At 49.2% G+C, this 27129-nt stretch overlaps 1 protein-coding gene across 1 annotated transcript; it reads right to left on the bottom strand.

Moving 5' to 3' along the window:
- Nucleotides 1-1223: 1223 nt before the first annotated feature.
- EXOC3L4 (exocyst complex component 3 like 4) lies at nucleotides 1224-26506 on the bottom strand. The gene is made up of 12 exons (XM_052783259.1): nucleotides 26123-26506; nucleotides 24148-24552; nucleotides 19835-20486; nucleotides 16737-16854; nucleotides 15553-15678; nucleotides 14207-14307; nucleotides 12151-12246; nucleotides 9836-9950; nucleotides 7665-7787; nucleotides 6749-6901; nucleotides 5640-5761; nucleotides 1224-3539 (listed from the first exon to the last, which is right to left on the bottom strand). Exons 2-12 carry the CDS (start codon nucleotides 24419-24421, stop codon nucleotides 3377-3379), a joined length of 2043 nt encoding a protein of 680 aa, XP_052639219.1. The 5' UTR covers nucleotides 24422-24552; nucleotides 26123-26506; the 3' UTR covers nucleotides 1224-3376.
- Between the last annotated feature and the right edge of the window lie 623 nt (nucleotides 26507-27129).

Here is a 27129-nt window from a genome sequence, read left to right as displayed (position 1 = left end):
GAACATTCTTAATATTTTAACCCAATTGAAAGCTCTTTGCTGAAAGATACCGCACAGCAGGGAGCTAAACATTACAGCGCTGCTGCACTAAAAGGCTTTTTCTGGAATATTTCAACTGATTGATTAGGAGCCTCAGCTCAAGGACAGCCTCCTGTGCTTTCAGTGCAATGTCTTGGTATTGTTCCTATCTTGCTTGGAGTGAGCCTGTTTTCTGTATCTTCCTTCCAGGAAAAGACAATTTCACTGAGCAAAATTGCTGAAATGATGGCACCCAAAGGCCAATCTCAGATGGCAAACCCCAGCCCATGGGCCACCTTGGCTGCAGGCACTGTTCTCTTGGACAGAGTGTACTGGAAACACTGCTTTTCACCCCAAACCAGAAACAAACAGTATTGTGAAACAGCAGAGACCTCTGAAACAAAAAAATATCTGTCACCACCCACACAGTGCTGCGAGCTGTGCCAGATCCCCCCCCGAAATGCAGCATTTACCCTTGAGAAGCTAAATCTGGAGAGAGTTTGGCTCTTCCATTTAGTCGGACACTTTTGAGAAATCCTTATTCACTGGAGGATGTATCTGCACTTGGTAGCTTGGGCCCTCCAGGGTAAGAGTGAGCTGTGTCTCCTGGTGAGGAATGTAACTGTGTGCTGGGCTGGGAATAGGGCTGATTGTGGAAACCACAGGGAAACAACGGAGGGAGTTAACAGGGTAATAAGTAAGTGAGCTTCTTGGCACTTTCCTACAAGAGCAACATATGCCATAATAAAAGCTCTGGGAGGCCTTTCTTCTCTTTTATTGGAATGTGAAATATGGTCCTAATGAACACCGGGTGTTTCACAGAAGACGGCTGGACAGCAGCAGCTCATTTTGGAGAGCACAGCCCTTCCTCTTTCCTTGCTCGGGTGTCTCCAGGATCTGCTCCCGCAGCCCAGACCGAGCATCCTTCTGCGCGAGGGGGGACCCCTGCTCCCCACCTGCCCTGGAGCTCCCTCTCCGCTTGCATGGCTATTGGGGCAGGACGGGGGCTGAACCGTAGTCTCGCCCTAATGGGTTTAACCTTAAACTGGTTTGCTCAAGAGCAAGCAGCAGGAGAGGAGCAGCTCCCAGAGGAAGCAGGCTGTGCTCCTGCCGCTGGCTCACAGGATGCCAGGCTCCAGGATCCAAGTGTCCCAGGAGAGGCTGTGACAAAAAGCAGGTCATTGTTCCCAGCTTTCCTCCATGACTTCAGGGTAGCAACTTACTTTTATTAGAAAACAGAAGCCAAGGGCCTTATCTAATCCCAGGGCCAGACAGCTGGAGCCTGAGGAAAGGCAGCTGCTTTGTGGAGACACTGCCAGTAAAATAATAAGATTGAAAACCCAGTATACATTTAATGCGCTTGGGAAAATTTCTGTGCCACAGATGCCTTGCGTGAGGTGCTTGGATCAGAGGTGCATACAGGGCAGAGGGAAATTTCTGATGCACAAAAACTCCCACTGAGGCTTTAGTGCCTCAGATCCTGCACTTCTCTGAAAAAACAGTATTAGATGTCTCAGACTGAAGATGCAAAAGTTGAAATCCCCTTTTCGTCTCTCCTACTTAGTCAATGCTTTTGACATTAAATGTAAACCTCTCAGTGCTGATGTCCTTCCCCTCTGCTGGGATGGGGGATGTAGCTCACACACCCATGGGGTAATCCAGGGCTCCCTGCTTGCACCATGTCCCCAGGACAAGGAAGGGGAGCTCCAAAGTGTTCCTGAGCTCTGCACACCTAACGGGAGATGCAAATGATATTTTACTTCTCCTTCTCCATAGCAAATACAGAGAGTCACCAAGCCGAGGATTTGCAGGAATTGTCATGAGCTGTATTGAAGAATGATGCAGGGCAGAAAATTCCTCCCAGGATTTCCTGCCTCAAGCTTTCAATTTATACCCGATATTTCAAAGCCATCTTTAGAAAAACACTTATCTTGACTGTGGAGGTAGCAAGTCTACCTTAGAAAAATTTTCATATGATGATTGTGAATTAAAGGTGCACTCTGTATTTCTTATCCATCAGAACAGCTCCCTTGGCTTGTCACCAGCACCTGCTGCTCACCCAGGCTGAAATTTATACTGGTGCAAACCAGAGCAAAAGAAACGAAAGATGCTCACTACTGATGCTCTAAGCTCTGCAGCAGACAAATTAGTGTTCAAGGCTATGCCATGTCCACATTTATCACATTAATTGATAGATCGTAAACATGTCTCCATACAGAGTCTTGGATTAATTCCTGCAGAGGGCAACCTAAAGGATAAATTGGATTAAATAAAATCAGATTTGTACGGCCGTAGGCTGCTGGATGTCTCTTTTAGTCTCCCTTGCAGATGCTGGATGTAACGCTTTTGATCCGTCATGGAGTTAAACCGGTGGTGTTCCATGTCCATCAATGGGGTGATGCTGGTCTACCCCAGATGAGGATCTGATCTGTAGCACTGTGCCTGTCCACCTCACATGAGGTTTCATACCGTGGTCAGATTGTACCAGATTTGTTAAAATATGTTTGAACATACAAGAAAATGGACTAGGGGCATGGTGGCCCTTTTCCCCAGGGCAAGGAGGACTCGGAGCCTCCCTCCACATGGCATGTCTGATCCAGACATGTCTGCCCACACAGAGAGGCTGTGATGGCATGAACAGGTCTTCGGTCCAACAGGAGTTTTGCAAGGCAGCCCATGAATGAGGAAAATCTGCTGAAACACCAGAAGGGCCACAGGGTCCATCCTGGAGCGCAGAGTGGTCCATGCACTACGCAGCCCAGCTGTGGGGTTTGGTTACCCTCCACGGTTTTCCTCCTTGGGCAGGTAGTGGTTTGTGGCATCAGGTCACAATGTCACCAACCTTGTGTCATGCCAGCTCAGCCAGCTGGTTCACAGGGGAGGAAATAAAACTTGGGCACTACCACATCCCTGCCCAAGCTCTGCCCCTCAGTTGCTCAGGGACACTAATTACGAAGGAGGCTCTTGCTCTGCTGCTGTATAATTATGCAGTGCACAGTCCAAGCCTTAATATAGCTCTGAGTGAACTCCTTTTGGTTTTCTCCTGTTCTCTGAAAAGAGACTCAAACTTGGACCAAACAACAGAGCAGCCTCCTAGCAATAAAATCTGTATTGAACACAGGGTGGACACAGTGCCTGGAGTTGCTGCCCAGGAGCTCTTGCAGGAGGTCAGTGTCTTGGCACGTCTGTTGCCTTTGGTTTCTGAACTCGGGCTAGCAAGTTCAGAAAACTACTTCTTTTCCCATGGCCGTCAAAAAGTTTTGTTTGCAGAGGAGCGAGGTGGGGTAGCAGATTTTGGATCGTGCCATAGAGGCAGCGTAGGAGGAGGGAAGATGCTGGCTGCTGTTTTGGTTCTGTTTTAGAAGCAGCTGATGGACACCGGGGCATCAATTTCAGTGAAGAGCGTGCTGTCCTCCCTACCGTCAGGGCTCTCCAACACATGGTAGCCTTGCTGGAAAATTGCCGCTCTCCTGGCGCACCCCAGGCCCCGGAGCGCGAGGACTGCCAGGACGTGCTCCTTCCTGCAGAAACCAAACAAGACCTCGCTCAGTCCTGGCAAGAAAAACCAGCCCAGAGGTAAGCAACCAACAACCATGCCAGAGGCGGAGCAAGGCCATGGCAAAGTGCTGGGGAACGTCCCCTCACCGCACTGGAGGAGCCACCAGGACGGGGGTCTGCAGCCGCCGGAGGTACCGAGCCAGCGAGCATCAGCTCCTAACACTCTGCGCTGGTGGGACACGCTCCTGCTGCTGGTGCTTTGGGGAATTTCCTCCTCCGTCTCCACACACACGTGATGTCTTTTGCAAGTTTTCCTGAGAGGCTGCAGACCTTTTATTTAATGATTATTTTGAGTTGAGTAATGGAAGTGCTAATATTTAGGAAGCTGACAGGCATTAATTAGATCAGAGCTGGGAAAGCCAACTTGGAAACATACCCTGTTCCAGTAATCTTGATATATACAAATTCAGCAATGTCTCCGAGAGCTCAGGGGAAGAATTAAGAGAGACCTGAACAGGAAGCAATGCAGGTCCAGCAGGTTCTGCCTTATTTTCCAAACTTAATTGTTAAAAATAGTATTACTTAATAACGGAAAGCCAGGAAACAGATCAACCAAGAGGACCTGGCTTGAGTCTAAGGCTAATGATGAAAAAGTACCACAAATCATAGCCTTGTAAATGGCTTTTCTGCCTGGAAAATTGTCTTCAAGTAGCTAAGCCTGACTAGTCATTATTTACCTCTCCCATCCTTCCCGGAACAGGCACTGCCTCCTTCATCAGCTTAGTCTGGCCACTGGGATTAAGGCTTTTTTTTTTTTTTTTTTTTTTGTAGGATACATGTATTCACCTAGGAAATGACTCCGGAACAATTATTCTTTTTCAAGTCCATGTTTGAATTTCTTCACACAGATAAGCCCGAAGCATAACTGACCCACTTAAGTTAAATATACTTATGAAAAATTTTGAGCCTTAGTTTTGGGGAGAAGAAAATATACTTAATGTCATTTTTTTCTGAATATTTGAGGGTCCACTTCAGTTTTCTGAGCAATTTGTTAAATTTATGGTTTATTTTGATTGTATAACTGTTATCCAGCAGGAACTGTGTAACTCAGTGCAAAAACCTTTAGTCCTTTTCTGAAATGACTCTGATGAAATGGAATTTTTTTGCAAGCTGTACCACTGATATTCCTCCTCAATAGTTGGTAGAAGAGCTGTAGCACAGGAGGTAACTTCTGATATGCAGCTGCCTAGCCATAGACAGAGCTAGTCACTTTGTTTGTTTACTTTTCCAGTAGCCTTAAATTTTGCAGATGCTGCTTTGGAACAGCAAATGGAAAGTACAAAAGAAAGAATTTGTAATTTATTCCAAAATGTAGTGGTTGTGTTGAAGGCCTTTCAGAAACTGTAGCTGAACTGTGTCAATGTGTGCTGCACTTTGAGGTCTGAGCCTGGGAACAGGAGACAAACTATTTGCTCTAAAGCTGGAGCCTGTAAATTGGCAAGCTGGGCTAATACTGGTAATGAACTGAAAAGCAACTTGGAGCTTTACAGTGAAACAAGGTTCATTTGGAGCAATAAAATGGTATCCAGTGATAGGATGCAAGGGAATGGTTCAAAGCTGTGTCAGAGGAGCTTTAGACTGGACATTAGGAAGCATTTCTTTACCAAGAGGGTGGTCAAACACTGGAACAGGCTTACTAGAGAGGTGGTCAATGCCCCAAGCCTGTCAGTGTTTAAGTGGCATTTGGACAACTAACAACATGCTTTAACTTCTGGTCAGCCCTGAAGTGGTCAGGCAGTTGGACTAGATGATTGTTGTAGGCCTTTTCCAACTGAAATATTCTGTTCTGTTCTGTTCTATTCTATTCTATTCTATTCTATTCAAAAATGAAAATGCTTTTGAGGTAACTTGTGTGCATTATAAGACCCAGCAGACAGGGGAAAAAAGAGAAAGGATACGGTCATAGAGAAAGAAAAATAAGGTGGGATTCTCCCTGTTGCTGGCACCTCTAACATGTAGCTACTAGCAGAGAAGAGAAGCTGAAGAGCTTGGCCAAGGCACGGGGCGAGCTCGTGCTGTTTGGGATGGAGCCCAGCAGCTCTGGCATCTGCCATTTCATGTACCTGATATCTGGATAATCCTGACACAGCTCCTTGACGTACTCCTTGATCCTGTCTTTTTTCTTCTCCCCAATTATATTGGCAATGTGGTGTATGGCGGGAAGAAGCCAGTCAGAGTCAGAGCCCTGCAAACAAGGAGGCATACAGGGATGTCAGGGGGGAGCACAGCACCTGCAAAATGCCTTTTTACCTGCAGTGCAGAGCACAGCAGCAGGATGCTTTTACTGGTGTAAGACAGTACTGCTGCAGGCTGGACAGGCTGCCCTCGGGTGCGCAGCGTGCTGCTGGGAGGCAGCAGGATGCTGGCCGAGGCAGCACTGGGCGGCGATGGCAAGGTACCCCCGGCAGCTCCGCTGGGGCCTGACTCGGCCAGCTCCCCGATGCTCATGAGCACCCCAGCTAGCCAGACCCTGAGCAGGGCGTTGTGGTTGTAGTCTGGCACGGCGGCAGATGCCAGAGATTTCACCTCCTGGTGCCTGATAGTTTCATGTGCTTCATTTCTGAGAGGGATCTGCCTCAGTGGGACTTGGTGCCCCGGACACCTGACTTTCTGCAAAATCCAATTAATTCAACTTTGGCTTCCCTGAAAATCCCAGGCTGATGTTGCCTAGTCACAAAACACACCAACAGCCACAATTTTCTCCCCATCACCCTCCTGTCTGCAGACTGCGTGCCTGGAGGGACCTTCTCGACGGATTCATCTCCCTGAGCTGTAGTCAGGGTAGGGATCCTTGGGAGACAAGGTGCGTCCCATGGCCCAAGGGAACACACCCAGCAGGAAGTTGCCATGGGATGAGTGGGATCCTACAGCACACAAACCATCCTACGCAAAGTGCCCGTGCACCTGGAAGTGTGTTAAAACACCGTGCGCTGCACGCGGAGAGCTGCCAGCTGAGCACACACAAGCCACTAGTGCAGGGTGGCCGCCGGGCTGGAATTCCACACCATGAACCTGCAGTAACCACCTCGCTTGCTCTCTTTTAGGCATTTTTACATTTCTTGAGGCTTGCCCTCCTCGAGAGCCTGCCACCTCAGTCCCCGGGAAGCCAAGCAGGGATATTGCACCTCTGGGAACAGGGAAGTCAGGGGATGCCAGGAGGGAACTAACATACCTGATCAATGAGTGTATTATTAAGGATTCTGGCTTCCTGGTTCATCTTTTCACTCACTTGCTGTTGTGTCTCCGCATTCATTTTCCGTCTGGGTTTGATGACCTGCATGATGTATTCCCTCACCACGTACTTATGAATATCACGTAGAAGTTCCTGTTTAAAAAAAGCAAGCCTCGTGGTTTTTCTGTGGTTCCCATGCAAGGCCACAGAGTGAGAGAGGGCAGGGGAAGCCTTTCGGTCTTTAGCAGCAGCCAAGGGTGTGGAAGAGATACACGAAGGCAGCACACCATCAGCACACGCTGCCCAGGCCAGCCCTGCCAAAGGGAGCTGGCAGCTGGCAGCCCCTTGCTCCAGCAGACAGCAATGGCAGTGCCCAAGGGAATGCCATGGAAATACTCCTCACACTGAAATAGCCCATAATTTTGTGTTGGCAGTTTGGGGACTGTTGTGGTTTAACCCCAGCCAGCAACTAAACACCACGCAGCCGCTCACTCACAGGTCCTCAGTAGCAAAGGGCAATATTTAGGATTGTTTTAAAAGTAGGTTTTGATGGTGCTTGCAGATTTTAAATACAAAGCTGTTGTCACCTCCCCATTTATTTCAAAGCTACATAGATGTGAAAGGAGCACATAAGCCTATGACTCATGGAATTATAATGTTCAGTGGTAACGTTCACCAAAGCTTTTTATTCCTCTTTAAAGAAATCAGTTCCCGTATTTAAACTACAGAAAGGAAAGATGTTGCTTATGCTCATGTGTAAGTATGGTAGTAGCTGAACTCCCCCACGTGAACAGTCCCCACAATTATAAACAGCCCCCGACACTGGAAAGGAGTCTGCAGATCAGACCACAGCCTGCAAATGACAGTGGGACCCCCCCCAGCATCACTGCACCCGGGCATGGGATCAGCCGCCTACCTGCCCCATGGGCTCCCTCATGTGCTGCAGGTGCTTGGAGAACTGCGAGACTGCCAACGCCAGTGAGTCTGGCCTTTCCGTCGCCAAAATCCAGTCCTTGGTGAGGATTTTCTTAAGGAGTGGCTGAAAAAAGACCAACCCACTGATGGCACCAGTAATATTCAGACTAGCTGATGCACTAGCTGAAGGCAGCCAGCTGTAAGCCTGCTCGGGGCCTTGAACCAAAAAGCACAGAGCACCGACTGAGCACCCACTCCGCATGAAGACTCACCAGGAATTAGGCACCAGGGGCACAGAGCAGGCTGGGTTTCTCTCTCCACCCCAGGGAATTCAGACCCGCAACTTCCCTTTCTGGGTAGGCACCCCAGTGCAGACAGGAGAAGAATCACTCCCTGAGCAGGAGATGCTGCTTTAAGGCTTACTTGGGACACCTCATTTCCTTGCTCTGTACCACCTTCTAATCCACCAGCTATATTTCTTTAGGTAAATAAATTTGTATCCCTACTGTATGGATGAAGAAACAGATGTGAATGTTAATCAGATGAAACTCAGGCATGGCTAGAACAGGCTGTGGTATGCAACCAGGTATGCTAGTGTTAAATGGGTTTGCACCAGCTATGACCATGACATGTCACTTGGTAGTAAATCTGTTGGAAATCAGCCCAGTAATCCATCACCCCTCCAGTCTTCTCCACACAGAAATCAAGCTCCTCTTGCTCACAGCACTTGCAGGGGGCTGTCTCTACTCCCTCCAGACCCATGTGTCTGCACAAAATCTCACTGGGATTTTCCTTCTGCTCATTGCTCTGATGCAGGGGGGGCGGGAATAGCAGCTGGGAGCATCCCCGACTTGATGCCTCATGGTCACTGATGACGTGGGAGTGATGGCACCATTTCCCATCTGCCCTGCGTTCAAGGTGCTCTGACGAAGTGTCCCCAGTGGGCTATTTCCCTTGCCAGGTCCCTAGAGCTAACTTGCCTCCACATAGAAACACAGCAATATCTGCTAAAGGCTTCTGGTGGCACCTGGAAGAGACTCCCCTAAGGGTCAAATTCAAAATATCCCTTCTTTGACACATCCCCTTTGTACTTTTCTCCTCTTAGCTCTCAGGATCTCTGTCTTTAGAATCCTGGCAACCTCCTTCCCAATTATTTCCCCCACTTGTGCCCTCCTGCTGTGCTCCCAGCCTTCTGGAGGGCTGTTTAGAAATGCTTTGCCTTGGCTGCCTTCAGTTCTCACGGCATTTCAGATCTCTTGCTCAATGCCTTGGCTTGACTCCTTCCTTGCCTGCCACTTAGTCTCCGAGACATGCTCTGCAGTCACTGGAAAGTCCCCTTGGCCAGGCGGGCTTGGCTTAGATTGGAGCAGTTGCGTGACTGTCTTGGTTTCTGAAAGTTTTGCTTGGTGATTTAAAAAGTGAATTAGGATGAGTGAAAAGGGGTGGCATCAAAGCTTAATTTGCTCCATCTCTTGTGTTATACCAGCTAGGGCTAGTGGACCCCCAGCTGGCTCAGAGCAGAGCTGGGAAGCACAAACTGCGTTGCAGCATGTTGCCTTATAGGCCTCTTAACATAAGTTAAGCTGATATCAGAGCTTTATCAGCTGATACCAGAGCTTTAGCATCCTCACACTGAAAGAATCAGTCTTTCTTCACCATGGAAACAGCCTGGAAAAATCACCTCTGCCAGGATGAATCCTCTCCTGTCTGAAGAGGCTGATAACAGACTGTGATGGCAGATCTACAAATAAGTAAGAGTAAATTAAAGTCCTGAAAAATCCAAATGTTGGGATAGAAGGAAAAATGTCCCACTGGTGGTGTCCAGCTGACTTCCCCGGTGCTTCACTATGGATAAGGTTTCCCTGACTGCTTTGCCTGAGATGCTGGAAGCCACCCTTTTTTTTTAGTTGCCATTGTACTAAAGTTAAACAGCTTGACAAATGTATCATTGCTCATAGTAAAAAACTCCCAGGATGCTGGAAGTGTCACTTTGGGTTGAGGAGGATTTCCGTGAATGTTAGGCACAATGCATTTTGGAGGGACCACGATGTCATGCGCTGCAAAATGAGGTCTAGTTGGCGAGACAAGGGAAGTGCAATGGCCCTCAGCTGCTGCAGTGGTCCTGCACATACCCCTTATATTTAGGAACTAATGTGCCCAAGATCCTCTTACCTGTGCTTTTGTTCTTAATTTATTTAAAAAAATATTTGTGAAGTTCCTTGTCAGAGCTGCCAAAATCTTCTGCAGTTCCTCAGTGTTGACTTTAAACACCGTTTCTAACCCTGACCTAGAGAGAGAGAGAGAGAGAGACACCACCAACGGGTTAATGTTAAAATGTAAACTATTACACTGTCCTAAGCATTTTATCCAGATTGGCATCTTGGGCATTACTTTTAAATAAATTTGCACATCTAGTACTTCCTCTTGGAAACACTTAATGGGTCAAAGTAAGAACTCTTTTTGCACAATCCTATACACTGAAAATTAATCACAGCTGAGTAACTGTGCCTAAAAAACTACCTATTTCGTCATCAGGTGGGACAATTCAACCATGCAGAGCAGTTGCGTAGGCTGGTTACTTTTTCACTTGAGCAACACTTCTGCTAAATGATGGCCAGGTGTCTGAGAGAGCACAGAGGGTCATATGGGGTAAAAGAGAAATAAATAATAAAGCCAGAGAAGGGAAAGCTGCTGACCCTTCCTCCCCCAGAGCCCGGCTAACTCACTCCACGCAGCGTCTATCAGCAGCGGCTGGGACTGTGAACTACAGAAGTGGAAACCTGTGGAATCTCCTAGGGACAGTGTGTACTTCTGCAAGGTTTCACACTGATGAGGATGAAAACACAACTTCTGAGAGGTTAATGAAATCCCCAGCAGTATGCGCGGGTTTTGGGGGCGTTGTGAGCTCCTGGCTTTCTTCTCACTTTCCATCCCTGCCCCGCTGAAACACTCTTCGGGGGCAACTGAGGCAGCACTGCCAAAATGCTAGTGGTCCCCCAGCTTCCCTGGACGTGCCACATCCACTGCTGTGACCACAGAGCACGGCGGGTTCGTGCCGCTGCCTGGTAGCTAGTTTATATGTCTGAGGCTGCCCAGGCACGACTACAAAACAGCTAACAGTATCCCTCTTGCCCCAGGCTGGGGGGTCAGGTCCGTAACTCCTGCTGAACACCTGAAATCTGGGTCCAGCATCCACAAAATCATGCTGTTAGGTCACCTACCTCTGCCCAGCAACTCATCACCCCAGGCTGACGAATACTTAACCCGACTCAGGAATAAACCCCGCGGAGCCAACCCACCACCCAAACGCCTGCCCGCTCCCTGCCCGGGGCTGGCTTCCCCCTTCGCCACCCCTCCGGTCCGCAGCGGGGAACGGCAGAGCCATTTTCCGCAGGGGCAGGAGGAGGCAGAGAAAGCCAGCTCCTCGGCGAGGTTAGCATTGCTGGAGAGACCGTGCCATCTAGAGACTCGCCGACGGTAGTGCTCACTGCGGCTGGAGCCGTGGGCTCCTGTGAGACGCTGCAACGCGAAATCCTCTGCATCCCCTGAATAATATTTGGCATAGAGCTTCCCCGCCGCAGGCCGGGCCAGGCAGCGATGCAGCGGCACGGGCTGGAGATAACAACCCAAGCTTTTTGGTGGCCAGACCCCAGGCGTTCACGCCGTGTCGGTTGGCCTCCGAAGCACCACACCTGCACGGCAGGGATGACCCCAGATGCTGAAGAGCCCCCGGAGCCTCGGTGGACCGTGTCCCCGCGTGGCTGCAGACCGCCCCCCCGGCGCAGGTGCTGTACGAACAGCCTCGGTGCCCCGGGGCGCTGGCACAGGAGGGCTGCAGCGGCTGTGCCGGCGGCTGCGCGGTGGGACCTGCAAGGTCGTCGTGTGCCACGGCACTGGGCTGATGGACCAGACCCTGGGACACGCACTGACTGGCACCATCCTGCTTACAGGGAGAGTGTCCCTCTCCTGGAAGCACTCTCTGATAGTCAGAGCTGGTGGGCATATCTGTTCACCAGAGGCCTTTTCAATGGATGGCTTTAAATAACTAATTCATAACACAAGCAAAGCCCTAGAAGTTCCTGCTGCCAGCAGCGATGGCAGGGGTTTATTTGCAGGTTGAGGGCTTTCACAGAGTTTCCTCCAGCCCGGTGCCAAAAGTAGCCTTCAAACCATGTTGCTGGGTTTATACTGCTAACCTCCAGGACAAAAAATGAAAAAAACCCCCTCCTCTGAGGCTGAAAAAGATGGGCTGAAAAATGAGTTTAAAGCTTTCACGCAAGCACTGGATCCAACCCTGCTTCTGTCTCTTCATCCTTGTGACTTTTATCTGCATCTATTGGGGAACATCCCCCTGCGAGGTGAGGAAGGGCTGGAGGCTGAGCACCCAGTGGTGCACCCCAAGGAGACCTTGGTCTTTCCTTTCCGGGCACTGCCACCCTCCCGGACCCCAGCAACGCGGCAGCTCTGCTCAGGGAGAGCGGACTTACGCCAGGTCGTGGAAGCTGTTGACGTAGGCAACGAAATAGGGCGCAAAGATGGGGCTGTCCCGGGCAGTGCTCCACGCCACGAACTCCTCCCCGAACCTGCGGGAGAAGACACACAGGTAATGCTAACGGTGGGGTACTGAGGATGGCTCATCTGCATACACGGCGATGTCAGGAGACACCGGTGGCTGGCCCAAACTGTCCCCTCTGTATGCGGACGTGTTTTTTCCAGCTGTCATAACATGCGTGTGCATTGGAGGGGAATAGATGGTAGATAATTATGGGTTTAGGGTGCGCTCGCCTGAGCAGGCACACAGCACTTTTGGAGAGATGCCAGGGATCTCAGCACGCCAAATCTCTGACTTTACCTCACAATGAGGGATTAATTGTGGCCGTGGTGCTCAGGGTCATCGGTCTGGTCCTTCATTTCTCTGGCTTTTCAGGCAATACAATATGTGTCCTCTTAAGCACACAAGGAAAGGATTTACCTTAGGGCTGATTTTACAACAGAAGGTGAATAGGAACGGGGCAGCATTTTCCCCCTGTAATCCTAGCATGGTGTGTCAGGTAGCTGTTTTCTGTGTAGCACATCTTTTAGGGCTTTGACAGCTGTTCTACACCCAGACCTGCACTGCTGGCAGGAGGCTGCATGCTCAGGCAGGTTTTGCCTCGTTGTCCCATTCTTTGTCAGGGTAAAAGGCCTTTGTCAGGCCAGCCTCAGCTGCTTGCATCTCAGGTTTGTTTAAGAAAAAGCTTAAGTTTCGGTGACCCTTTCATCTGGGAACCCTTGGTGCCCCGGCTTGCATTTTACACCAATTTTGTTTTGGAAAAAAAGAAAAAATAATTTAAAAAGAGAACAAAGAAAAAAGGAAAGAAAAAGAGCAAAGAAAAAGAGAAAAAAGAAAAAAGGGAAAAAAGGGGGGAAAAAGGAAAAAAATAAAGAACAGAACATTAGTACTGGGTTTCTCCTTCAAAACCCAGGCAGACTTCAAAGCCAAATAGCTGGTTTGAACTACCCTGCTCACTCAGGGTATGGGAGACAAGCGTGGACTGCTGGCCTATTAGACATGAGGGTTTAGAAGGGAAAGCATTGCCTTTAGCACACTTTGGACATCTGCCATGCCCTGGGTTCACAGTCTAAGAAGGCAATGCTCGGGCTCCTTACCCTCACTCTTGCAAAACGTCTACTAGCAAACTCTCCACGCAGCGCCTGCCAGAGGTGGGAAACTTCAAAGGTTAATGCGAAATTATTTTTAATCTTGTTCAGAGTTGATTCACACCGCACAGCCTTTCTGTTCTGTAGATTGCTGCTCCGGCAAGCGGCCATGAACCCCCCAAAAGAGAGCCCCACTGGAGAGGTCAGACAGCGTGTTGCTGTGCCAGGACCCTCTGCAAGCCAAAAACCTTCCCTGGAGCATTCCCAAAGCATGTCGCAGGGGGTAAGAGCTGAGGCCATAACTCGGGGACTACCAAGCAGAAAACTGTCATTTCAGCAAAGGTGCAGGGTCCTGTGTCCTTTGGACAATGGGTAAATTTTAGAAAGACTCAGAAGGCAGCCCAGCTATATGTTTTGCCCAGGTGTAACAGAGAGGGTCCCATCAGCCACTTCTATGCCCACAGCCACAGCATGCAGAAGAAAACCCTCTTGGTGGGACTCACCCTGGGACACATAGATGATGTTTTGGGCAAGCAGGCTCTGGGGGTCCATAACTGCTGCTTGCCCATGGCTGCAGCTGCAAGCAACCAGCATCCAATATCACAATGGTCCCAGATGGATGGGACCACAGTGGTCCCATCCCTTTCCAGCCAGCAGCTCCTTCCTGGAGCTCTGACCTCAGATTTTGGGACTTGCAAGAGTCCCATCTGGGTCTATTTATGACTCCCTCCAAGTTGTTTTGCAGCTTGCTCATTATTGGGCTCATTGTGATCTCTAATTCTCCCAGGAGCAGGCCTATGCCTGCTCAGTGCCAGGTCTGGCCCACTGCATGGACCTTTTCCCTGCTTTTTTACCAATGTGGGACTCATTTGGAAGGAATACGCTGCCCAGAGCGGCAATGACCTTGGTATGAATTCGTGCAGCTCTGCCAGGCACAGCTCAAGCATTTTCATTTCCAGGCTTCTACTGATTGCTCCAGATATCTTCGTGTGCTCCCCGATGATCTAGAAAAGGGCACAAAAAAACTCCAGTGAATGGGACAAGCACAGGCGAAACATCCTTCACAAGGTTCTCATGCAGCTTTAGTTAATAAAAATGACTCGCCTAGCAAAGGAGGAAACAGCTGACTTGTTGCCAGGTGGTTTTCATTATTTTCTGGCAGTTTTAAAAATAATAATCCAGAATGGGCCAAGAGGCACAAACTGATTTGTGGCATAATCATTCATCCCTAAAGGCCCAGTGTCCTTCCGCTGTCTGAGCGTGAGTTAGACGCAGTGTTGACTGGAGCCCCGAGCTGCCCTGGTGCCATCCTCCTCTTTTGGGGTGATTTGCTGGAGAGGTCAATCCCCAACCCAATGCCCAAGAGGAGCTGATCTGTTCCCCTGTCCTCATGGTGAGGGTGGCTATAAGCACCATCCCTGGGGGCTCACACAAGCCCCCTTCCCAGGAGTGACACCGGGGCCACACAGAGGGTCGGCCATCAGCCCGAAATCTTGCTTGCACTGGGACTCCTCCCTAATTCCCATTCCCACAACCCCGACTGCCTCTCCAGAGTGAGGCAGGCTGCTGTCCCGCTCTGGCGCTTCTTGAGGCATCCTACCCATCTGCTAATCCAATTCAGACCTTCCTTCCTGGTGATCACACAGCGTGTAATATTCCTCTATGGAAAAAGAGTCACGGCGGCAGGCAAAACTCTTTGATTTTCTTTCTTTTTCTCTCCCTCTCTTTTTTTTGGTATTATTTAATTGAAATGACTCAACCCTTTGAGTGAGGAGAATGAATCCAAACCCCTCCTGGAGTTATTACCCTGTAGTCCCTAAAGCTAGCAGGAGCTTTTGTTTTTTGTACTGTTTAAATTGGAGTGGCTGTCACTGCCTACGGCCTTTCCGTGGCTGCCACAGCCCCGGGACAAAGTCACTCTTTCAGCCAAGGGGTTTTTCTAACAAACGTTTTCTTTCTGCCTTTTTCTCCCTCTCTCTTTTTTCTTTTTAATCAAAGAGATTTAAGGACTTTAAAATCAGTTGCCTATTATGTTGCTGACACAATTGACAGCAGGTTTAATTTGCAGCTAGAAGGCAAGCGGGAGAGCTAAAAGTTGTAATAAATGGTATTTTCTGCTCTAATGTATTCTGCCAGTGCGTGACTAACATAAATTATCGCAGGAGGCAGTACCTCCATGCCAGAAGGTAACAATCCAGTTTCCCTGGAGCCACAGAGCCCCCCACACTTTGCCCCAGCTAATTAAATACCGTTTGAATATCAAAGGAGACTGAGGAGTGGTAGAGGTTTTCCTTCACTTCTGGATGAACTTCCTTCTCCCACTTCTCTGTGACCTCCAGTCGCAGGATGTTTCCAAAATAACTTTTGATTTTCCCCTAAATGTTAAACGTAGGAAGGAAACATGCAGCTCAGGATAACAAAGCAAGCATGAGTAAAGCGGCTCGCTGTGTTTTGCTCTGTCGGCACGTGTGTAAGGCTCACGCGTGCGGTGTGGAAAGGTAGGCAGAGTCAAAGGTCTTGCTCCAGATGCTGTCGGTCTACACAGGATTTCGGGAAAAATCAGGAGCTGTGCTGTGTGGGGGCAAGGTACTCCCAAATCAAGGGAGAATCATTCTCTTGGCAGGGAAATAGTGTCAGCTGTTTGACTGGTTGGTTGCAAAGTCCTCTAGCACGTGTAGTGCACAAGGTCAAGATTAAAGATCAAACCAGTCCTTTCTGGTGGTACAGCCACTCAGGTAAGTGGCAGCATTGTTCAGTCCTCCTGATAAATCCATCTTTTTGCCGGTGAAACAAAATGATCCTTCACCAGCACAATGGAGCAATACTGATTTTATTCAGCTGGGTACCTTGAGCTCACCTTGAGCAGTGCCCTGTTTCAGAAATGGTTTGCTAGAAGATGTCTGAGCCCAGCAAAGAGCCAGGAAAGCACGTAGTCTCACACAGGGTCCCAGCCAAGGACGGCAGAAAGACAGCTGCAGAAGGGGCTTCCTAGGAGGAGCTCAACCATGGGGAGGTCCTTTGGCAGGGACATGCCCAAAGTTGTCTGCCTATAGCAAACCTCGGATGTGCTGGAGGAGATCACACGCTGTGAAAGTAGCAGCTAAAATGCCTTTACATCTAGCTTTGCAATGCGTTCAGTCTGATGAAGCCCAGCTATGACCTTTCGGTAAGCCTCTGCCATACTGTATGGGTCTGGTACAGTCCCTTTGTCTCTGTGATCACCCAAGTTCGGGCCCATGGCCTGCTTCTGTCCCTGAATTGGTGTTCAGGACTTTTCTGCTTTTGATTAAAGGCCGTTCTGCATGGTGCTGGCAGGACTCAGCACCTGGTGGGGCTAGAAACCATGATGCAGCCATCCAAGACCTCTGCCCTGGAGGCTGGGGCTCCCATACCTTCCCTGGGGGGCACGTGGGGACAAGGACAAAACTCTCACCTTTGCAGAAGCGATGTAGTCATTTTTCAGTTTATCCCAATCAGCTGGTGTTAACAGCAGGGACAGGTTTTCTGGCTTAACTTCTGGTTTGAGATCAGGGTGACCCAGAAAGAGTTCACTGGAAAGATTCAAATGAACAAATTATGTTGCCTTGGAGTGTGAGTAAACTGATGGAATATTCATGTGGCATGAGCTACATAATTATTAAGCCGTGAGAAATATACTTAAAGCTTAAATTGTGATGCTTGTTTTCAAGCTTTAACAAGAAAATCTTTCCTTGCTATTCAAAATCCTAATTATTCAAAATCAAAATGATCTAAGGTTCCAGCCCACCTTAGAAATCATGAGACTTCTGAGTTGTTTGGACATGAAAAGTGCTATGAGAATTTACTTTTTTAAATAAACAACCTGAAGCTGATTCATTTGACTACAAGCTTGCAAAATGCCTTTCAGGGTAATTCCTGTAGCAGCGTGCTGCTTTGGAGTTAGCTGATCTCCCTGGCTCCTCTCCGGTGTCACATCACGGCTTATGTCATCCTGTTATTTTTCCCTGTGCATTATCCCTAGGAAGCGGAAGTGGCAGAGCAGGTCCTGCTCTGCGCAGGGCAGCCTCTGGAAGGCATTCCCATGCCTGGGACACAGGCCATGGCAGCACCACGGTTCCTCCGCAGATGGAAGCGGTGGGTGGACCTGCAGCTACAGAGTCTGACTCCAAAGTGCACTCAGCTGACTCGCAACTTTTCCACTCACTTTCCTCTGGATTGTGGTGTAATGACGCCAGCTGATTAGCGGGGAGGCAGGGAAAGGGAAGGAGTGATTGTGTTTCTCCCTCTGGGGCGAGAAACCCATTATTAGCCCGTACAATTGAATGTGCTACCCTTGCAATCTGCCATGGACCGTGGAGGCATTGCGTCTTTCAGGGTAATGAAAGTGGAGAGCAGAAAGAAGAAAATATTCATGCACTTGATGACTGTTGCCAGCAGTCACCTGGTTAGCAGGGAACACAGCGGCCATGTCCTACACACAGCCTGCTCATTTGCCCAACCACCAAAAAGCGTTCCCATTGCCAAACCAGCGTCAAGCCCACGGTTAGGTTTGGATCCAAGTGAGGATTGCACTGTACAAGGTCAGGCTGGTGCAGAGTGACTGACTGCTCAGCAGAAAAAAAGCTCAGCATGCTGATAGTGTCCTGGAGTCAATGTTCAGATTTCCCAGAGAGGTACACCTGCACATGTGGAGCATTGCACAGCCCAGCTGCTGCAGGAGTCTGCTGTTCATTTAAAAGGACACCACAGATTTAAATACAAACTCTCTGCCATGACTGAAATGAGTGGCTCAAATGTATATTCGAGGAGCTTATTCCCCTCTTCCTTTTTTCCCAGTTGTTTGAATTGTAGCATCGATAATGAGTTTGGGTCAGAGAGTTTCTTCTTTTTTGGGATGGGTCCCAAGAGGGGATGAAGTTCTTTGAGAATGAGAAAATCAAATGAAAACAGCCCATCCCAGCAAGGTGATTGCAAGCAGTGCCCAAAACGCTGCAATAAGACCCGATCTTAATAAGCTCTTTCTCAGCAAGTTAGAGAAATACGATGGAGGCACTTTGGTGCAGAACCAGGCTGCTGAAGCTTGTTTCTTCCCCTGTCTCCTGCAATGTTGGGGTGCAGTACAGTTCCCAGGGGCTGGGGACATGCAGGAATTTCCCTCCAGATGAGATCAGCAGAGACACGTGAGGGAGGACAACGGGTGGGAGTGTCACTCCCATAGCGGTCCTGCCATAATGCTGGTCAGCCAGTGCCATGATGCTGAGGGGGTTACACACATGTCATCACAGTCACCACACTGTAAATGGGGTTTTGGGAGCAACTGGACAAGTTCACAGAAGAAATCTGTCGAGGGCTGTTCAAAACAAAGACCATCTGCAGTACAAATGATCCTGACCCCAAAGCTACCCCAGGCTAGGAGTGCTCTGGGCAAGTGTTGCTGCTGCTTGCCCTGCTCCACCACTGCCCCTTCCCTGTCCATTTTTGCCCACTGTTTGACTCAGTGTCGATACTCCTGCCTTCACTCCCTTTTTTGTTTGTTTGAGGGGTGCCAATTGGTTTGCGTTTGTCCCTTCCTTGGTTCAGGCCGTTCCTGGAGACCAGCTACTGGGGCAGACACCATTTTGCTTTGACATGGCTGTTTTTACATGCTCATTACCAGACCCAACTCCTGTGGATGTTGCCTCTCTTCTCCTTCCCACCCCACTGTGTATTTCTGTTGGGTTTTAGTCTGGGAGATCTCTGGGGCTGGGATGATGGTCTGTGGTCTAGCCCAGTGAACAACTGAGGACAAACAATGCCTGGACCTTCTACAGGTGCCTATCTTAGATGTATCCTTTGGCTGTAAAAGGAGGCAATGTCCAGCATCACAGTTTTTACTGTTGTTGTGCAGAATTCCTGCCTTTACTCCCACATGCAGAGGGTGCCCTGAGGATGGTGTTTGATATGTCTATGCAGCTCCTAGAATATTTTAGTCACCCCTGAATTACAGGGAGCTTTAAGAGGTCCTAAAAACATGGACCTCCATTCAACTAGTGGACATGTCTGAGCCAGAGCCTTTGTTTTACTGTGGCTAATTCCACATGGTGTTGTCTTGGCACCTCCTTGAGACAACTCTGACCCCTGAACATGGAGGGTAACGTGGCCTGTTTCCAAATGCATCACAGTTTTAATTAAAAAGGAAGAAGGCAGGGCTCCCCCACAGGTCCCTCCCTGTGCCTGGAAAAGTCACTGCGCAGCTGCTGGACCTTGCAAAATATTTGCAGAAAAGGAGCAGGTTTATCAGAGCTGCAAGGAGGAGATTCCTGGCATGTGAGAACAGCAAGTGGGAGAGGGGAGGAAAACAAGGTAATTTAGATCTGTGAAAAGCAGTAAGTGTTTTATTTACAAACCTTTGTCCCCACCTATTAATAGATTAGCTATCTGGCTCTACTGTAGAAGAGACTGTGTTTCTTCCTCACTCAGGAAACTGAAAATAGCTTGGTGCTTTCAAAGCACGCTGTAGCCCTGCCGGTCTCTGGAAGAGGCTGAAGCAATGTGGCAACTGCAGCATCTTACCTGCGGTAGGTGTTGGCCACCCAGTCGAGTAAGGTGTAGAGCTCATTGAATTCCAGTGGTCTCTGGGAGAGATCTTGCAAGTGTGAGGCAATGGCCTTGTGAAAAGCCTCCACATACGTGTCACACACCTGGTACTCCTCCGGATAGCACTTTTTTACTGATAACTTGATTTTCAGTAAGTCTTCACTCAGGTGTTTCTGGAGGAATCCTAAGTGGAGATCAAGCCAAGAACTCTCTTCTTCCTTCGATGCCATGGGTATCCTCAGGACTCTTTTTCTAGCACTCTCGTTGACAGCTTCCCTCCACTCCTCCCTCCACTTTCTGGGCGTGCCAAGCAAGTCCAACCCAGGACCAGCAGCATTGCCTGTGTTAGGATGAGCTGCTTCTTCACAAGCAATTAAAGTCACCAGGGAGGCCAGCATAGTGTCCTCTACAGTGGGATGCTCCAGCGTTCCCACCACAATGGACTGGATCGCATTTGAGATAGAGTTATAAAGCAAATCCACATCCTTGGATTTCCGTACAAATTCCTGGGGGTTATCTTGGTATTTCTCAGCATCCCGTTCAGCAATAGTCTCATCTTCCAAGTACCTGATGCTTGCAAATGCTTCCAAAAGTTGCCTTTTCTGAATAAGTTCATTGATTTCCATTACTGCAGAAAGAATGGGGGGAAGGGGTTGGGACAAAGCGGGCATTAGGCGATTGACAGGTTGGTAACAGGACAAGATGCCTCACAGGGAGGCTTGCAGGGCTGCTCTGAGTAGCCAGGTCCCAGCAGTGCCCCTGAGACTGACCCCCCTCGTCTCTCCAGCTCCTGTTTGACACAGGAGAGGAAAGCAATGGAAATGCAATCGCTGCAAATTGAGCCACATCTCTAAACTACTGGTTTCAGTGGTAGGAGATATCCAAAAAACTGATTATAGCCCTGCAGGAAAACCTCAAGCAACGGTTAATGAGGCTGCACAGAGGGACACTGGGGTCTCAGGCTGCATAAAACTGCCTCTGGCTCTGCCCCTCTGTTAGTGTGGAGCTGAAGTGGGACTGGCAGCAGGGACAGTTTGGGATATACCCTACCAGCAGGATTTCCTTTAGCACAGATGCCCTTGTTTCCCAGCATACCAGAGTGCCCAGCACACTCTGCTGCTGAATTGGCCATGGCGGTGCAGCCCAGCTCTGGCATCTCTGGCTTGAAAGGGCATTTCAGTGTGTTGCCCAAGAAGGCAGGGAGAGTGCTCAGGGGTCTGGCTGGAGGGGTGGGAGGGAGGACAGCAGGACAGACCCCTTTGGGCCTTCTGAGCTCCCAGGTCAGACATCTCACTGGATGGTCATGTCTGGCCCCAGCCTACCCACCTGCATGTCCTCCAGAGATACCAAGGCACTGGGGGAGCGGGATACTGGCTTGGGGATGCTCCTGATGATATGTTTTTGGAAACATTCCCGGTTCAGATGTAACCTTGGGCAAACCCCAGGCTTCCCTCCTGTCTTGATTTTGTGCATTATCGAGTTTTCCTAAGACACAGGATCAACTAATGTCACAGCCAAACTGGCTCTTGCATTTCTGAGGGCTGAGCAAAATGCTAATGCAAACTACAGAGGTTGTTGCTGGTGATCTGCGTTATGATGACTCCTTGAGATATAGCGACCGAGGTAGCAAGCCAGAGACTGGCCCATTCATGGCTGGCCTCTTAGCTGTTCCAGACATTTAGGAGATGTTCTGTGATTGCTTGTGGTCCTCAGCCTTGTCTCAACAAAAAGAGGGACTTCTGGAGGACCAGAAGCCATAGCTTCTCAGCCCTGCAGTTATTGCAATCTGAAATAACCCTTTGGCTGGGGAGTGAGGACAGTCTCTGGGATGGTGGTCCCGGGGTCCCAGCAGAAGGAAATGGAGAAATGCCAAAGTATGCCAGGTATGTGAAGTTCACCCACCTGTGGTGGTTCAGGGTTGGGTGACCTGGGTGTTCACCACCTCTATGTAAACCTACAGTCAGATATGCAGCACTGCCTCTCACCAGTGACATTTGTCTTCCAAGCAGTGAGCGCTGCTGTCCCTGGCTGGTTTTGGGAGGTGTGTGCACCGGAGGGGGATCCAAACCTGCGAGTGCTTTCTCCTGGTGCTCAGGTCTCACGTGGGTTTTCCCTACCTCCTTTGCCTCAGCACCAATACTGGCTGGTGTTGGCCGAGGCTGTGGGAAAGTCACCAAATAGTGTTACCCCCAAAGTGGCTGAGGTCTACTGAGTTTCCCATTTCTTTTTCAATGCCTTGCTTGTGCAAGAACCGCTGCCTATTTGCCAGTAACATAAGAAGTATTTGCCATGTGTTGAGGAGATCCAAGAGCACTGTTAGCTTTAGAGAGGCCCCAGGAAGCTCTCACCATCTCCAGCATCATAACAGATGCTCTGAACAGGAGATCCCACTGTGATACTGGGCATAAGGCAAATATTAAAGAGGAGAAGGGAAAGGGTATTATTTAGGCATGTGTGGCCACTGCTTCTGGGACATACACATATAAAATTATATGGAAAAATTGGAGAGCACTCAGAGAAGATATGAAGGACTGGTTAATAGCCCATAATTTATGCCCTTGGGCTTGTCTGCACACAAATTTTATACCATATGCACCAAATAGTCTGTACAGCGTGAGAGTATCTGTATGAAGATGGAAATACACCAAATAACCCAACTATTGATGCAGCATAGAATGCATAGAGCTTAGAGTCCCTATATGGAGCTACAGTTGCTTCTGCACTCAGAGGGGAGGGAGATTGTGCCAATTAACTTAGTCTCTTCTAGATAAATTAATATAAAACCTGTGTTTGCACAAGTGCTTGCAGTGAGAGACTAAAGGAATACATTCTGTTCTGTTTATCAAAGTGAGAAAACAACATTTAATCACCATCTAGGATAATTAGTCAGGGAGGTGATATTGGGTGCTAAATGGATCTTTAATTTAGCAATACAAGATCAGCCAGCTGGTAGTTGAAGGAAGACAATTGAAAGGCAATTAACCATTATGCAGCTTAATGGTGCACATGGTGGAGTCTCCATCGCTTGCCATATTTATCTCAGGATGGGACATGTTTCTGACAGAGCTGCTCTAGTCTAGGTCAATCACGAATTATTGGGCACAGGATGAGCCTTATTCGTGCAATTCCTCAGCTTGTTTATTGCAGGAGATGAAAAGGGCTTATGGTAACATTTCCTGTTGCTTCTCATCTAAGACCCTTTGAGAACAGACCAGCAAAGTTTATGAGATGGGCTCAGATCCAGCTTATCAACCTCACAATGTATCAGTGCAAAGCAGTAAATAACTTCATGGCACAGTAGAGCACGTTACAGCAGTGAGACAAGAGCACATTATAGCAGCGAGACAATGTCAGCCCTTCGATGCCCATGACATCCGATGCAGTAGACCAAGAATTTCTTTCTAGAAATTTAGGTTGAGGAAAGGTCGAGCCATGTTGACCCACCTCAGTCTATCTCCTGGTGCATGCATTGTAGTACCTCAGCCTTGAGAAGGTGGAGAACAGTGCTCAAACCAAGATCAAAGTCGTTGCAGTCTGCCCCCATTTGCGGAAAGGTGAGAGCTACACTGAAGGTAGTTACTATAATTTGACTAAGACCTATCTATATAATGCTGACAAAATGCATGAGAGTAACCAGCCTGAGGAAAACAAACTGAACAAATACTTGCAGCACTGCTGTTGTGAGAATAGATGGGAATTCAGTGTAAGAGAGCAAAGCACCTGTGGAGGTCTATTCACAAGGCAGTCTCTAAGATTAGGAACCAAGTTAGAGGTGCCAAACCAGATCACATCCAAACCATCTTTTTTCCCCACCAAGGCCCTGCAGCAACTTACAGAGTACAGTCTGGCGACCATCAGTCTGAGCGCTGAAGAGCAGAAATTGTCCAGAAGTAAAATGCAGGCAATAGTGTAGGATTAGCCCACACTGCACTTCTAGATATTGTCAGACCAGCAGTTCCCAAACTGTGCTCAGCAGATTGGTGACTGATATGTCTGAGGGGCGATATGTCCACTGATATGTGAGCTGATAGGTTGATAGGTAGGTTGTTGATATGCTTAAACTAACGCGGTGGAGGCCACACAGCAGCATGTTCAGTGACAGGTGATCTGCCCAGGCTGGGCCAGGTAACGCCCCAATGTGTTTGTGCAAGGGGTGACAGTTGTCTCTGCCCGTAATGGGACGCCTGTTCTTTAGCACCTCTGTTGGGCGCAAGACTTGCAAAGTGTAAATTACTTGAAGGTTATGTATATCCTGCCAAGCAAATTACACTGGTGGTTATGCTTCTTACCTGAAAGAGGCTTTCCTTGAATGGGCTCTGCTTCTATCTTCTTACCAATCTCCTCCACACCATTACAGATCGTGGTTTTGTTCTCCTCGTAGCTCTTGGAGAATCGCAAAGAAAGTCGTTTTCCTTTCCAAGTGCTGGTACCTTCCTTTCCTTTCTCTTTGTTCAGACTTTGTTTTGATTTCCGGATGCTTAACATTGTTTTAATACCTCTTTCAAAGAACCCACTGTCCCTGCTATGCAAAGTTGGGCTGCTTTGTTCAGAAGCAACCTCCATCTTTTCCTCCCCTGCACTGTTCGTCGGTGAGGCTGGTTCTGAGGTCACGCTCCTTGGGTCTGACTCTGTATTTCTATTAATCTTGTCTTTCAATAAGAAGTTTTCCAAACAGGTTGACAGTAATCACTGAACTGCATAAAACAGCAGAATTAGATGAGATGTTCGTAACAGGGTATTACTGTGTGTCCAAAGTCAGTCCTGGACTGAAAGTCTGGCCCATCCCTTTCCTGTGCCTAATACAAGGACAGAGCAAGTTGTTCTAGCCTGTAGCTACTGAAACAATCTCTCTAGTCACAGATACCAGGTGCTGACCTGCTTTTAGCTCTGGAAAGCTCTACTTAACTCCATAAATCAGGGAAGTGGCAGCTATTTCTCCAGCACGAAGGAATCACTAAACGTCAGAGATGATGAAATCTGTGTAAACATACCATTTTGGTTGGTAACAGGATATGTTTTTACTTTCCATTCTTCTAGGTGGATTTCCAGCCATGTAGGAATGATAACCCTTCCTGAGTCTCACTGAGATGTTGCCACTTTCTGATGTGGATACAGCAACTTTGGGTCGTGCTGCTGCTTCTGCCCTGCTCAAGCCCTGACCTGCTGCTGCTGCTAGAAGGTGGCCCAGGGATGAGCGGTCCCCGGCTGGTGGCTAAGCTCTGCTCTAGCCCCTTCCACCAAACCCACAGCAATCTCCACACTCCAAATCGTCATGGTTACAGCGCAGGAGGCTGTACGATGCAGTAAAGGTTCACATCACTCATCCTGCCTCAGAGCACTGCATCCTGGTGTGCTGAGAATGGGTATCTCAAGGGCCAAGCAAGCCCCTGTGTGAGCTGCAGGGGATGCTGCAGGAGATTTCAGATTTCAACAGAAGTGCTCCTGTCAGTGCTACTGGGCTGTAGTCACATTCCCTGCACTTGCTCAGCTCCTGCCCTGCTGCAGACAGACTAGCTCCCCTCTGCCCACCCTGAGGGCTGGCCCAAGTGCTTGGGAAGGGGAAAGAGACAGAGGTTTTGCCTTCCCTCCCTTGCAAAGGGCTCTCACCAGGTCAGCAGCTAACACGGCCCGCTCACGGGGACATTGTACATTGCAGGGCTCTGAGGATGGGAAATGTGACATTTCCCCACAGCACGCTCAAGGCAGCTCAGCGATCAGTTTAAATCATTAGAAGCAGCTATTGCTTGAGGTCACCCAGGAACTGCCTGTCTCAGGTCTGTCCAGCTCACAGGAGCCAGAGATTGAAATATGATTGCAGCAAACAGACATGTTGGGACTCTGGAAATAGATCTCATCCTTCCTCAGTCCGAGTTTGGTCATTGTTTCACTCCCTTGCGCATGGTTATTTCACGGGCTATAAACTGCAGGGAGTGCATCTTCCCATGGGTTTGCAGTGCTGCTCGCACAGTGGGGCTCAGACCCTGCATCACACCCTCTCAGGGGAATATTTAATCATTCACTGCCTTGCTCAGGAGCTCATCCCATAACAGCCCATACGGAAGGTGGGAGGGAGAGGAGGACACCCCATTTTCCAGGGATTTCAGTAGGAAGGGGGCTGAGTCCCTAGCTCAAACCCTGCTTGGGGGCTCTGTGGCCAGAGTGGAGCAGCAGCAATGATCAAAGGGGTGAGCTGTGTGGTGGAGGAAGCCAGGGAGGAGGACCATAAAATATGAGCCCACGGCCAAGGAAAGAAGGGATACATACCCCAGTACCAACCGAACTGATCCTCTCCACAGTGGAGCTGGGATAATACAGACGTGATCCACAGAAACCGAGAGCAGCTCTGTGCCACAGGAAATCCTGGGGAGATGGGGTGGTGGGTGGGCAGCTCTGCAGGGCAGGGGTCTGGGGGAGCTCGCCCACCTCAGCTGACTGGAGCACTGTCCCGCACACCTGGGCCGGCCAAGGGGGTCCCTCTGGGCATGGCGCTGCTCTCTATCCTCCTTCGTCCTCTGGAAAAAGGCTGTTGGACGTCGAAAAAAAGGCCTGTCCCCACCTGCCCAAGACCGCCAGCAGCTTTGCCTGTTTGCTCCCCAGGAGAGACTTGGGCACTGTTTGATTTTCAGTATGTCTGGGCATTTAAAAGAAGGAAGAGGTTGGGGAGAAATGCTGAACGAGCTCCAAGATTCAAGGTTAATCATTTACCCTACAGACAGAGGTGAAACCAGAGACGCGACAACACGGTGAGCTGCTGGGCTGAGCCAGCCTGGGGTAGCTGGGGGGAGAAGGTTTTTGGCACCTGGTCCTGCCCTGGTGGGGTGAAGCCCTGTGGTATCTGGGTGTGGGGGTTCAAAAGCAGCCCCAGAGCTGCCGTGTGAGAATGGCTGCATTTCACCCCCTTCTGCCCCGTTTCCGAAGGTCATGGGCAGCTCAGTCCCAGTAATGATTGCCAGGCGTGGGTGAGGGACAGGAAGCGCTGTGTCTCGTGGTTATACATTTATATATTCACCTCTCTGCCCCTCACTTTGCCCCAGGGGCACTTATTTCCTTGTGGATACTTGCCCTGGATCCCTCCATCCCCGGAGCGTTTGGGCACCTTGAAGGCAACTCAATGCACAGGAGCAAAAAAGGGGTCTGGAAGGTTTAAATGACATTAAACACAGTCACTTGGCTTGTAACTGAGTGGTGTGAGTGATTTAACCCTGGGGAGCGTGTGGTGCCCAGATAGAGGTGAGCCAGGCTGTCCCACTGGGCACACCGGGCAGTGGCTG

The sequence above is a fragment of the Harpia harpyja genome, chromosome 3 (genome assembly GCF_026419915.1).
Source record: "Harpia harpyja isolate bHarHar1 chromosome 3, bHarHar1 primary haplotype, whole genome shotgun sequence".
Taxonomy (NCBI): domain Eukaryota; kingdom Metazoa; phylum Chordata; class Aves; order Accipitriformes; family Accipitridae; genus Harpia; species Harpia harpyja.
The sequence above is the reverse complement of the archived record's forward strand: the minus strand, read 5'-3'. Positions and strand labels throughout refer to the sequence as shown.

Bases quoted from the DNA above. Each gene is read 5' to 3' on its own strand.
- EXOC3L4 (XM_052783259.1), bottom strand. From the start codon at position 24,421: ATGGAGGTTGCTTCTGAACAAAGCAGCCCAACTTTGCATAGCAGGGAC. The intron at 20,487-24,147 runs GTAAGAAGCATA...TTCTTTCTGCAG, and splicing joins TCAAGGAAAGCCTCTTTCAG to TAATGGAAATCAATGAACTT. The intron at 9,951-12,150 runs GTAAGTCCGCTC...CTCTCTCTCTAG, and splicing joins AACAGCTTCCACGACCTGGC to GTCAGGGTTAGAAACGGTGT.